General features: G+C 41.6%; 1 protein-coding gene across 3 annotated transcripts in view; it reads right to left on the bottom strand.

Annotated features, from left to right (window-relative positions):
• Positions 1 to 13,857, bottom strand: part of Lcp1 (lymphocyte cytosolic protein 1) — an 85,159-nt gene that overhangs the window by 26,302 nt on the left and 45,000 nt on the right. For all 3 annotated transcript variants that reach the window (XM_017795922.2, XM_029559266.1, XM_029559265.1), the window contains 5 exons: positions 7,389 to 7,476; positions 6,306 to 6,469; positions 5,846 to 5,975; positions 3,873 to 4,005; positions 1,239 to 1,320 (listed from right to left, as the gene is read on the bottom strand). In XM_017795922.2, coding sequence (XP_017651411.1) covers positions 1,239 to 1,320; positions 3,873 to 4,005; positions 5,846 to 5,975; positions 6,306 to 6,469; positions 7,389 to 7,452 — 573 coding nt within the window. In that variant the 5' untranslated portion in view covers positions 7,453 to 7,476. The remainder of the gene's footprint in view (positions 1 to 1,238; positions 1,321 to 3,872; positions 4,006 to 5,845; positions 5,976 to 6,305; positions 6,470 to 7,388; positions 7,477 to 13,857) is intronic.

Below are 13,857 nucleotides of genomic sequence, written 5' to 3'. Positions count from 1 at the left end.
CTACTCAATCAAACCAGCCCCCCATGTGGAAGACCCATGAGGTTAATGAGTCTTGTCTCTCTTGCACTTTGAATCAGAGTCTCCATCAGCCAGAGGGAAGTCATTGTTCTGTCATTGTCTGTGGCTAATAAGACAATTATTGATGTTAATTGAGGTCATAGAAGAGAACAACAGAATAGCTTTTTGACTTACAGATTGTACATTATGGAATGGAAATGAGACAAATCAAATTTCTGTGAAAGATGGATGGGTTTTAATAGAACAAGTTACTGAGTATCCACAATAACTAGAGAACTTGAATGTACATGCATGTACATAGATTCTGTGTTGCTGTGACTAACCGTATGCATGTAGTGTAACTCACATACAGTTGGAATAGGTGATGAAGTTTTCAATCTCTTCTCTATATGCTATTTATGAGCTCACAAAGGAAGAGATCAGTGTCAGAAGAGTATAGAAGTTATTTTTATGGCCAATTAAAACAAAGTCCTCCAGAAATTGAGAGTCCCTCCCTATCATTCTAAATGATGAATTAAATAATTGCTGTTTCTACTTATAACCAAGATTATGACTAAGTCTAAGGGTCAGTTGTTCCTATATGCTTAGGCATTGCTCTCAGTTTGGTTACCACTTCCGTTTTAAAAGCACACAGGGCTGCCTAAATCCAAACAAGAGGTAATGCATTATTCATGATTTAAGACATTAGACATGGTTTCTGAACAAGAGAATTACAATGATGTTAAAACATTAGAACACGAGATGGAAATACAGCTTATTTCCTGCTGGTGACTATTCCAGTTAATCAGCAAATGGAGAAAAGCAGGTTGTATTTATCACAGTGTCAGTGACACTGTGAAGCCTGCCAGAGCATTTCCTGGTTTTTGCCCCTTCCCTTCTTAGAAAAACTGCTCTTTTCAGTTAAATGTTATATATTTGGCATCAATTCAGAGACACATTGCTAGGGAAAGCTTGAGTTACAAAAGCAGCCAATGTGAATTTAATCTTAAGTAACCCAAACAAACCCAGCTACAAACACCCTACCTTCCTTTCTTGACTGCTACATCAATAAAACACAAGACAGAAACATGTCTTTCTACCCAGCTAGTTACATGAAGCCATCAACTCAAGGCCTGGGTTTGGGGGATGGTGGCTGAATGCTTGCAAAAGGCTGACTCAGCAGTGATGGGCTCATCTTGCCAAGCCAGCCCCATGCCCAGGTAACAGCTGGGGAGACAGACCTGAATGGTGAAAGGCGTGAGTTTCTTCTTGTTGATTGTTCTTTCATCAATTGTGTCTGGCACTGATAGATTGATCATTTTACTGAAAGAGAAGCAAATAAATTAAAGAAAGTAGCCTTCTGAGCAACACAGCTTGGTAAAGCACTGGATTTAAATGCTATCAGCATCATAACTAAACATGTCAGCAACATAGCTTTACATACAGTGTTTACATACAGAATCAGGCCACTGTGGTTAGATTTGAACTATCTTTGGGAAAGGTTAATGTTCCTGAAGCTATAATAAGACTCCATTTCATCCCTTCACCTAAAAAGTTGCTGAAGCGCCCTCGTTCCCTTAGCACATCAGTAAATTCTGTATGGATAATCAGAGTGAATCCCCCATAGGTTCTTTGACCATCAATATACTCTTGGGTTATATAACACCTACATTACCATTTGACACTTAATCAATACCTTTAACTAAACATATAATGGCTTTCATATCATTCTGTTGTCATTATTTAATCAATGCACTATAAACTTCCTTCACTTAAGTATCTAATACATTAATCAGACATCCAAAGCAAGTGGTTGTTGCTTATAAAAACCTGATTTTGTCCAAGTTATTGTTGGTTTAATTTTCAACTAGGTATAAAATAACTTCCCTTGGTAACTTCTATTTTATCTAAAGAAAGGAAATTGAAAACAAATATCCAAAAAGAAGTCATGCTTGATGGTGCAGGCCTGTAATCTCAGTTACTGAGGATACTGAAATGGGGGGGATCATGAGTTCAAGGCCTCTGGGCTACAGAATGAGTTCAAAAGCAGCCTGGGAAACTTACTGAGACCCTGTCTCAAAGTTATAAAAAAGGAAGGCTGGAAATGTGACTCAGTGGTATGGACTTGCCTAGCACATGTGAGGACCTGTGTTTGAACCCTAAGACACACAACACACAGACACAGACACAGACACAGACACAGACACAGACACACACACACACACACACACACACATCCAGAAAGAACAAAAGCAAATTTTAAAATATTTTAATTTATTTTATGTGAATGTGTGATTGTGTGTGGGAATGGACATGCCACAGTGCTCATGTGAACATCAGAGGACAACTTTAAGGAGTCAGTTCTCTCCTTCTACCATGAGTCTTGGGAATTGAATTTAGGTCATCAGGTTTGGTGGCAGGTGCCTTTACCCACTGAGCCATTTTGCCAACCCCACAAAAGTAAATTTAAAACAAATATTAACATTTTTATTATTTTTAATCAACTTTTGTTATTTTAAAATATATATTTCTATAACTTTTCCATGTGTACGTGCACATGTGCGCACATACACGCTCACATATATGTGTATTTCAATGGAAGACACTTTACTGCAAATTAGGCAAAACAAACTCATAAACTACCAGTTCACTGCTAGTCAGGAACCAGTGAAGCTCTGGGAGATGGTGAGGGGAGAGCTGACAAAGCAAATAAGATAGCTCTTTTTTTACTGTATAGTCCAGCCACAGAGATAATAAAATGTATGGATATGGAAGCAGTCCAAAGCACAGCATTAGAATACAAATAATACGTCCTGTAAGCTTTCAGTCAGGGAAGAGATCACTGAGCAGGGGTAGGATGGAAAATGTCTTGGTAAATGGGTTTGCATGGGAGGAGAAGGTGGGGAAGGGCATTCCTAAAATGAAAGGCAAAGTCACATTTGCAAGCTCTAAGCAGGTGATAGAGATGAGAGTGTGTTTGCAGTGCCATCTGTCATTCATGCAGTCATCCAGGCTGCATCCTGAGGTGGGTACCAATGAGTAACAGGGATGGTGAGATAACACTGAGAGACGGAACCAACCCAAAGCAGAGGAACCTTTTTAGATGAAATCTCACAGCAGAGGTGGGTACCAATGAGTAACAGGGATGGTGAGATAACACTGAGAGACGGAAGGGGCCTTAGGCACCAACCCAAAGCAGAGGAACCTTTTTAGATGAAATCTCACAGCAAAATCTAATAAATAAAACAGCAAAAGCATAATTGCTGTGCTTGAAGCAGTGGAGAGAAGCTCATGATCTCACCCGGCCATCCCTCTTCATCCTCTAAGCTGACAACATGATGAACATCTCTACTCACTGACTTTGCAGTTGCAGAGAAGCCACTGGAGTAAGTGCTACAGAGGCGGAAGGCTGCCAGTGGGGAGAGTACACACTGAGCTCCAGGGGCCCATCCCTTATGGGAGTTGTGTTTGTGTACAACACTCATAAGTCCCCTTGCTTCTGCACTGGACCACTTTGACAGCTGTTCTGTCCTTCTCCTGTCTGTCCTCAGAATAGGCAATGCACAGATAAAGCAAATGGGCACATACTTCCAAAAAGAATCTCCTCTGACCTTGCATTGCTGTATCTCGGTTTAGTCCGAGCTCATCTTTGTACTCTGGATCTTTCCTCTTCACCAAAGCAATAGAAGTTTCATAGTTTTCATTTCAAATGGCTTCTGAAATGAGTTTGCTCCCTGGCATCCCACCAAGTGGAGTCCGTAAAGGCACCCCAGTTCAAGTGAACATCAAAGGCAGCCAGCCTAGACAAACACTTAACTGCTAACATTCTAGAAAATGGGCAATTCTTTAGAAACCAAGGAGGAACCTTCATTTACCAAAGCACAATGCCGTCCCCAACAGCATTGAAGAGGTCATCGGTGTTGGGGTTCATGGGGATGACATGCCGACAGTCTGGATCATTCTCCAGGGCTTTGTTTATCCAATTGACGAAGGCATACTTTTCTTCCTCTGCAAGTGAACAATTGAATTGACTTGTGGGCAATGTGAAAATGTGATAAATGCATTACCTGTGTGGATCTCAGCCTCCTGCTTGAGAGAGACACTACAAGGCTACCCAGGCCATTGACTGATCATCTCATATTTATTAGTTTTAAAAATCTGAGATCAGTTGGGAACTTGGGAAATAGTCACAAAATACAGTATATTTAGAAGAAAATGTAAAATGCACATGTTTATTTAGATACTAATAATAAAATATTTTATGTAGGTATAATTAGATATAATTTGATCATAAATATGGTTTAATGTTTATAGGATAAAACCTGAGGTTCTTCCTGTGCTGTGCTGATTTAAACATTGGGTGACATAGAAAATCCTTGCACTATCTTTGGATTGAAATTGCTATGAGATGAAATTGTAATGTAACTGTTCTTCCTACCAGGAAGGATGCAACGAGGGACTCTTAAAAGTTTTAGTAAAATCAGAGGTTCTGCCTTATCCCCTAGGCTGTGTTTGGCAAATTGTGTTTCCCTGCGAATAAACATCTCTCAGAGTAATTCTGAATCACTGAAGTTTGGTAAATACTGTATAGGACTCACGGCCTTGAAGAGTCATGATGCAGTTAGACATAGCAAAGACTGAAACTTCTGAAATTTAAAAATAAAAGGCTAGAGCCAGGTGTGGTGGCACACGCCTTTAATCCCAGCACTTGGGAGGAAGAGGCAGGCTGATCTTTGTGAGTTTGAGGCCAGCCTAGTCTACATAGTGAGTTCCAGGACAGCTGCTGGGGCTACAGGGAGACCCTGTCTAAAAAAGACAAAAATAAAATAAAATAAAAGGCTAAACTTTGTTTCAGCAACTGCAAATGATATTTATCTGTGACTTTACCTTTAATATCAAATCATCTTTTTAAAGAACTCATTTTGGGAAATGTTGGATAATTTCACTGTTTAGGCTCTTAGAAATTTCCTTTAAAGTTACTGTATGTCAGCCTTCAAAATAACTTTCTTCCAAATTCAGCAGGCATTAAGAATAATAATATTGAAGATAAAGGCTCTAAGGGCTAATTTTATCTGTAGGTTTTAAAAAGAATTTTTTGATAGATTTTAAAGAATATTTTTTAATTTTTAAAAGTTTTATGTGTATGAATGTGTTGCCTTCATGTGGTAAGTACACCCACCACATGCATGCAGTGCCCTCAGAGGCCAGCAGAGGGCAATGGACCCTCTGGAACTGGAGTTAGCCACAAAATGAAAACTGGGAAATGAACCTGGGTCTTCTGCAAGAGCAGCCAGCCAGTGCTCTTAGTTGCTGAGCCTTTTAAAGAATCTCTTCAGCCCTTTAAAGAATACTTTAGGGGCTGGAGAGATGGCTCAGCGGTTAAGAACACTGGTTTGAATCCAAGTGCCCACATGGCACTTAACAACTGTCCATAACTCCAGTCTCAGGGGATCCGACAGCCTCTTCTGACCTCCACAGGCATTGCACGACATGGGTGCATTTACCTACATGCAGGCAATACATGCATACACATAAAATAAAAATAATAAAATTTTTTAAAAAGTTAAAAAAAAGAATATTATAAATGAAGATGAAACGTCTTGGTACTGGAGGTAGTCAGTTCCTGTGTCACACATGTGGAACTGTCCACTTCCACATGGGAAGACAGGTGACTCTACACAGTTGTGATTTTGTCTTAGCTTTTGCCCCTTAGATTTGCATACTCAGTTTTGAGTCTGTGACCCCAGAAGGTTGAGTCCTTTCTCCCCATTTCATTCTCCTCCAGTCCTCAACTCTCTTGTCTCCTGCACCCTCTCAACCTCTGCTCCCCACCAGCAGCACAGCTTACCTGAGTAGGAATGCTGGGTGCCCACGCTAGACTGCTCTGAGGTACCACCAATGGCACAGATCCCTTCCTTCTTATTGATTGCTTTTCGAAACGTTTTGGCAACCTCAGTGCTTTTTAGGCCATGGAAAACCTGTATAAATATAACATCTTCAGTTCATTTTGGTTTTTATTTATTTGAGACAGAAATGCAGGCTGGCCTGATACTCATTATGTAGTCTAGTCTGGCCTTGAATGTACAGCAAATCCTCCTGCCTTAGCCTCCCAAGTGCTGGGATTACAGGTGTGAGCTACCATGTCCAGCTAGACTAAGGCATTTTTAGAAACCCAAGCAGTAGTCAAGAAAGTCAGAAAGGTGAAAATACATGACAATAAAGAAAGAAAGAAGGACTGCCTCTCCAGACACTTGTTGAAACTGAGTCCAGTTTCAAGGGCATCTCTTTGTATTTGGTGTCACACTCACCTTGATAAACTCATCAAAGCTGATCTTCCCATCCTGGTCCAGATCACCCGTGGCCATCAGGTTTTCTGTGATTTCTCTTACTCTGTACCCAGGCAGAGGCAAGCAGGCAGCCTTGAACAAGTCATTCAACTCATTGCAGCTGATGTATCCATTGCCATCAGTGTCTGTAATGCAAAGGGCAGAGGGAAGCTTCAGGGTAACTCAGGCACAGCCTTTAGAAAGGTAAGAGAAGACTAAATGAGAGGTGTGGGGGCCAGGGACCAGGTGGTGATCATTCAGTGCTTATACTGTGGCCCGGGAAAGCAAAGAGTCAAAATCTGCCAAGAGTCCTATTGCCTCCGGATACAGGCACTGACACTACTTAGAACATTCGCAGTAAAGTGTCACGATTTCAAAGCAGAGTTTCTAGTAACAGAGTCTTTAGGAACTTTGTGTGTGTGTGTGTGTGTGTGTGTATCTGTGTTCATACACAAAGGTGTGTGTTCACATGTGTGTGTGTACACAAGTATGTGTGGAGGTCAGAGGACACCTTGGGGGTCATTCCTCAGGAGCCATCTACCTTGTTTTTCAAAACAAGTTTTTTACACTGAACCTGGAGTTCACCAGTCAGATAGACTGGTTGGCCAGGCCAGGATCCTCTTGACTCTGCCTCCCCAGTCCTAGAATTACAAATGCACACTGCCATGGCCACTTTTTATGTGTTCTGGGGCTCAAACTCAGGTTCTCAAGCTTGAGTGGCAAGCACTTTGTCAACTGAGCCATCTCTCCAGCCCCATCTGCAATCTTTGGAAATTTAAAAGTAAACTACAGGCTTAATGATAAAGAGTAAAAGAGTTTAGATAAAGGAAACCAGATAAAAGCAGATAAGATGTGCAGTGAGCTCTAGAGACATCTCTAAGAAACAGCTTCAGACGAGGAAGCTTATTCATGTTTTGATGAAGCAGCAGCTTTCTCAAATGCATCTTTCACAATCATCTCTCCCAGGTCCTGTCTCCAGTCCCACTGGTCCTCTGCCATCACTGCCATGTGACTCATGAAAGTGTACCATAAAAAAGGTGCAAGTGGGGTGCCAGGTCTACTCACCAACTTTGGCAAAAGCCTCTCTGAGCTCCATCATCTCCTCCTCGGACACTGATCCTCGGGCCATTTTTCAGTGCTTTAGGTGACAGATCTAGGAGAAGAAGCACATACAGGAATAAGTTTTGTGCATGATAACTCTTACATCATGTTTGGAGGCAAATCCTGTTTGTGAAAGAAGACACGTTCTTCTGCATCCTCCATGAGTCGCAGCTATCTTCCCAATGTAAGTCCCCACCAAACATATGGTGTCTCCAGGAACAGCTGTCCACAATTTCTCCCCCTCAGCAAAAAGAGATGGTCGGGAGGTAGAGCTTGTTTTCCAGCCCTTGAATCAAGGCCGATTTGAGGATTGTTGTGACCCTTAGAAAGTGGCTGAAGCAAGGCCAGGGGCTGGACATTTCTGCCTCTTTCATTTTGCAGTGCTAATTCTTGGGCTAATCCAGGAGGTTCGACCTCCCTGCTGTAAGATGTTCACACCACATAAGGAAGCCAGTGAAGGAGAACTGGGTGCTCTGATTACTAGCCCCTCAGGATCTCCCAGGATATCATTACTTGTTACATAGAGATATAGAATTAAAAGATTTAACTTCTAAATAACTCATCATCATCATGATCATCTTTTAAAGTAAAGTTTGGTCAAGCCAACAGATACATTTTATAAGTTCAAAATGAGTAATCAAAGTTAGGAATGAAGGAAAGAAGGTGACCCTCTAATAATTCATATATGGAAATCTGAGGCACTTTTTTTGGGTTTTCGCAGAAAAGCTGTTGTCTTGCTGAGCAACATTTAGTACTTGCCGATCTCTCTGTCTTCGTACATTACTTCTGCCCTCTAGTGGGTAGAAAGAGAATGAAACAGGGAAAACGGACTGCATTCTCCCTGTCCACACATCAACATGTACCAAATGGACGTTCCGAGGAAGCTGGCTGGATTTTCTGGAGAGGAGGCTGTAAGTGGCGGAAGGTGGAGGATGGGGTGCTTCTGAACATAGTTATATTTTAAGCATCTTAATAAAATTACCAAACTTTAAATATTTTAAATCTGTAACAGGGGTGCTTTAAGTGTATTCCCTTTTAAAATATTTTCATACCGTTCTTTAGTGTTGTAGTTGTTCTTAGTGGCAACCAACCACCACACAAAAAAGAATGCTTTAACACTGAAAGCTACAGCTCAAAACTGCAGCACACACAACTAAAAATCTACATCCGCCGGGCGTGGTGGCGCGCGCCTTTAATCCCAGCACTCGGCGGGAGGCAGAGGGAGGCGATGTCTGTGAGTTCAAGGCCAGCCTGGTCTACATAGTGACTCCAGGACAGCTGGGGCTACAGAGAGACCCTGTCTCAAAAAGACCAAAAAAAAAATCTACATCGATTTTACTCTCTTGCCACATACAAACATCAATGATTTTGAACTGTGTTTCCCAGGCAATCTTTCGTTAACAGAAACTTTACATGCAAACGAAAAGAAACAGACAGTTAGAAGCACAAAAAGGAAACAAATAAAAGATACAACTCTGAGAGCGTTGGCTGAAAAGTTTAGGCTGCCCATTACTCTGCATCATCTTATGTTTTTGTCACTGTGTCCATTCATCCATGGGAGCACCAGGGTATATTTGAAAAACCACAAAATTATCTACACAGTTGCATTTCAACTCATGCTAAAAGGCTCTTTTATTACGAATTAAAAGGTCATTTTATTATTATCCATCTTATATATCTAAGGTCGTGGTATGTTGGGTTCTCTGAAGGAATATAGAAAATGTTGAAGGCTAGTTGTGTAACCAAACACAATCTCATTCACACAGCACGGTAATTCCTAAGAGACAGGTTCTAGCAATCTGACCTACCCTACCTTACCTTCCTTCTCCTCCACCTCTCCTTTCCCTCCTCCCTTTCCTCCTCTTACAGTTTTTTTCCAAAAGTAACTTGAACCAAGTTACAAAGACAGATCCAAATCTTAAAGTAAAATCAAGAGGATGGTGAAATTGGTGAGAGGAAAGTAAGCACAGATAAAATAAGATGACAGCACTGGGGAACATTAGTGGTAAAAATAAATGCCTAAAACCCAGCGTTTCTTGCTAGAAATAGTTGAAAATAAAACTCTAGTTCCCTAAAAGTTAATGCTAAAAGAACTGGGGTCCCATAGCAAAATCCTCACCCAGACGTGAAGAAGAAGGCATTTAGGGGGTGTTTTATTGTCTCAGTGTAGACTGATTATGTTCCCATGGTGACTTCCATTTTTATACAGCAAGAAACAGAAACTCAGAGAAGCTAAGAAACACATCTAAGCAACAGTCCAGGTCTCAATTCACTGCCCACCTCCAGCTTTCCATCCAGGTGCCCCACCTTCAGATTGCCTACAGACACTCATTCATTGCTCAGCAACTGTCCAGTAAGTATCTAGAATACTTACTGGAATTGTAAGTATTCCTGGAATAGCCTGTGGGAGATTTCAGCTTCAACACTGTGAGCCTGTCTGGGTGTCGTAGCTGAGGAACTTGCACTTTCATGTGTTATGCAATAAAAGCCTCTGTTATAAGAAACTAGTTGTAGCTTTGCATACCTCACTAAATTCTTGAGACCAAGTTGGCTCTGCTTTCCTCGTACACTGCACGTGTCCGTTTGGAGCAGGCTGTCTTCACCATACCGAATCAAGTCCTGTCAGTCAAAGCTGGTCTAGTCCTACAGCTGGCTGGTCTTTCTTATTGTTAGGCATCTTATCATCTCTTGGTTCATGGATGTTTACAGGGTTGGATAAATTCGTGTACATATTTTATGAATGTCTACAGTAACCAAGCCCTGCTCTTTACCTCAGGTAAAGCGTGTTTCTATTTTTTTTTACATTTCTTTTTTTATTTTTATGTGTTTTGCCTGCATGTGTGTAAGTGCATCTGTGTCGTGCAATGCCTGCAGAGGCCAAAGAGGGTGTTGTATCCCCTGGAACTGGAGTTACAGTTAGCTACCATGTGGGTGCTGGGAATGGAACCCAGGTCCTCTGCAAGAGTAGGCAGTACTCTTAAAACTGAGCCATCTCTCCAGCCCACATGTGTTTATTGACAGTTAGCTATACAGAGGCACAACACAGTGCTGAGAGAGAGAAGAATAAACAGGATCATGGAATCCAAAGGTGGCACTAATACTTGCTGGAGTGTCAGGTTATTAAGCACTGTAAAGACTGCCGAGCCGTGTAAATGCAGGCCGGAATGGGGCTGCCATGTAAGTGTCAAAAGCAGACCCAACCAACAATAAAAGAATTACAGTGTTGGGTAAAAAAGAAAATCCAAAAAACTCCAAAGATCAAAGTAGAGTGAAGAAAAGAAGCACTTAACATCAGAAGTGTCTGGCCCATTCAAATAAAACATTTCTAAAGGAAATGAAAGTCGTCTTAAAATACAGCATGTAGGTCAAGAAGGAACACCGACTAATATTTTCTTAAGGTATCTATGAGTGGGAGGCTCAACTAGTAAGAACAACGTCACATTTTAAAAGTTCTAAAATCTTCAGTGATTCAACAGCTACAACAAAAGAAAAGTGGGTTGAAGCAGTGTAAAAAGTGGCCTGGAGCTGGGTGTGGTGGTGCTCACCTTTAATCCCAGCATTTGAGAGGCAGAGGCAGGTGTATCTCTGTGAGTTCAAGGATAGCCTGCTCTACATAGCAAGTTCTAGGCCAGCTGGGCTACAGGGAGAACCTGTCTCCGAAAAAAAAAAAAGTGGATTGGAGAAGGAAGAGTCAGAGCTGAGTGCTGAAGTTGCTGTGATGCTTTCGGCTCTTGCAGGGTCCAGAGCTGAACATATTGCTGGGTCTCTTTTACCACCTCTGTGGGCAGTGGGTCTTAGAAACACAACCTTATTGCGTGAGACAGAGGGAATGCCAAGAATAGTTTATTACTGCACTGTAACATTGTGCATAAGAAAATTGATATGCACCAATGTGAGACGCTTTATCTGTGCAGATTCTCAAAGGCAGTGCCGGGCTGGAGTTCACAGACGCACTTACTCATGAGCAGAGTAGGGAAAAAGTCATAAAAGGGTCATTAAAGTCCCTGATTGAGAAGAGATCCTTTAACTAATGGAACAGAGTATGCGAATGACAGTGTTTCCACAAAGTGCAGCACTGGCAGGACATAAATTTGGAACATGCAGATCAGTTTCTAAGAGGACATCACTGCAGTTAGCATTAGTTCTTTAGGAGAGTCCGTGTTTGCCTGACAGAGCTATGTGCATGTTTGAAGGGACAGGCTGTGCTAAGGTTCCTAGGGATAAATGGGAGGCTGTCATTTTACAATATTTGTGCCATACAGACAACAGTCATGGGTCCTGCTCAGCCATTTGGGGCCTAAAAAGGGGGACTGAAGAAAGAATGCATCTGTCTTCCAGGGCACAAATGAGCGCTTTCTTCAACTCAGCTTTGTGATCCCCGGGGCACTGAGTATGGCTCAATTTATTAAGTTGTTTTTGGTGCTGGGAATTGAACCCAGAACCTGACATATGTTAATCATGTGCTCTACAAGTGAGCTACAGCCCCAACCTGGCCCCCTATTTTTTTGCAAACATTGTATTACACTTTATGTATGTGTGTGTGTGTGTGTGAGAGAGAGAGTGTGTGTGTGTGTGTGTGTGTGTGTGTGTGTGTACAAATATATTGTCATGATGCTCATGCGGAGGTCAGAGGACAACTCATGGGTGTCAGTTGTCTCCCTCCACCATACAAGCTCCAGAGATCAAACTCAGGTTGTCAGCCTCAGCAGCCAGTTCCTTTACCTGCTGAGCCATATCATTGGACCTTTTTAATGGCTACATCATCTATCAATGCCCTCTCAGGAACCATTTTAATCAGCAGTAAGTTCTAGAACTTCATTTCTGAATCACTGCCCAAATCATAAATCTAACAAGACAAATGTCAAATCCTTTATTTAGGTCACTTCTGGCTGCTGGTTTTTCAGCGAGCACTTCAACTTAGTAAGTCAACAGCTATAGAATCCCGACACATTTGCCTAGAGAAATCACTAGTTCTGTTGTCATTGCCATCATCATCATCATCATCATCATCATCCTTTAACTCAAAGAACTCTCAAGTTATAAACACCATAAAGTCAAGTTGGTAAGGTTTGTGTCTCTGCCTACAGACAGATGGTATTTCCTAGATGGGTAGTTGCAGGTAATTCTAAGAATGAGTTATCATGAAAGTATTTGAGTTAAATTCCCTGAAGCCTGAATGAAGAAGTAATTTGTAGGAATTTACCACTAAACACAGTGATGAGGAATTTACCAAAGAAAAAAGATCCTCTAAAGTAAGTGTAGGCCTATGAATGGAAATTTCTCTGAGTTTCAGAGCTGATGGTGAAAGTAACCGAGGACGGCGTCCCCCATGCCATACTCAGGCCACGGTAGCTTCTGAAAGGCTGCAGCTCTGGGCTCATCAGTGTTGTGATTGGGGACAGTGGTGACCAGTATGTAACTGGCTGGAGTTCCGGGGAATCTGCCACCCAACACCACATTGTCAAGGGACTCCACTGACTATGCCCTACTTTTCCTGCAACTTGACTCAATAGGTAAAGGGAGACTGGACACTTGGGACCCATATTCTTAATTACATCTTAGAAATTTCAGGGCATTCACAGGGGAACTATAAACTTCCAAACACCACGAACTATGAATAATCAGAAACATACCATGTGTGTTTAGCATTAGACTAAGGTGACTAAGAAGCACAACATCTAGAACAAAAGAAACCATACATTTTTTAAAGGAAAAAAAATACCATAAACCTTTGCTTTCACATAATCCTTCCATTTTCATTTTACAAAGCAGACTCCTGTAGATCCAACTTAGAACATTAGCAATTTACTGTATATACTTGGGATGCCATTTGTGCAAGACTAACTTTTACATTATAGGATGGCTCTAAAAATGCATTTTAGGGGCTGGAGAGTTGGCTCAGAGGTTAAGAGCACTGACTCCTCTTGCAGGGGACCCAGGTTAGAGTCCCAGCACCCACATGGTGGCTAACAACCGTCTGTAACTCCAGTTCCAGGGGATCCGACACCATCTTCTGACCTCCATGGGCATTGCACGACATGGGTACACTTACACACATGCAGGCAATACATCCATGCACATAAAATAAAAATAATAAATGAAACATTTAAAAATGCATTTAAAAATAACTTATTTTTAAAAAGTCAATTATAAATGGTCTCAAATATAGATGATGACCTAGAAACTCTTACAAATCCTTCTATCAAGTTAAAATCTCCAGTCTGGCCTTTTCCTTTTCTGAACATGCACCAAGTCTCCTAAAGGGCTGCTCCAGGGCCCAGAATCCTCATCTCTGCAGCCTGAGACCAAAAAGCTTCAGGGAGAAAGGCAGAGAGCTCAGTCACAGCCCAGACTCCTTGGTTGTTCACTGACACTATCTGGGGCTATGTAAATACTCCTGTGAAGCCAGCAGGCCACAGCATTCCAAACCTGC

The sequence above is a fragment of the Nannospalax galili genome, unplaced genomic scaffold (assembly GCF_000622305.1).
Source record: "Nannospalax galili isolate Female #2095 unplaced genomic scaffold, S.galili_v1.0 scaffold388, whole genome shotgun sequence".
Taxonomy (NCBI): Eukaryota; Metazoa; Chordata; class Mammalia; order Rodentia; family Spalacidae; genus Nannospalax; species Nannospalax galili.
The sequence above is the reverse complement of the archived record's forward strand: the minus strand, read 5'-3'. Positions and strand labels throughout refer to the sequence as shown.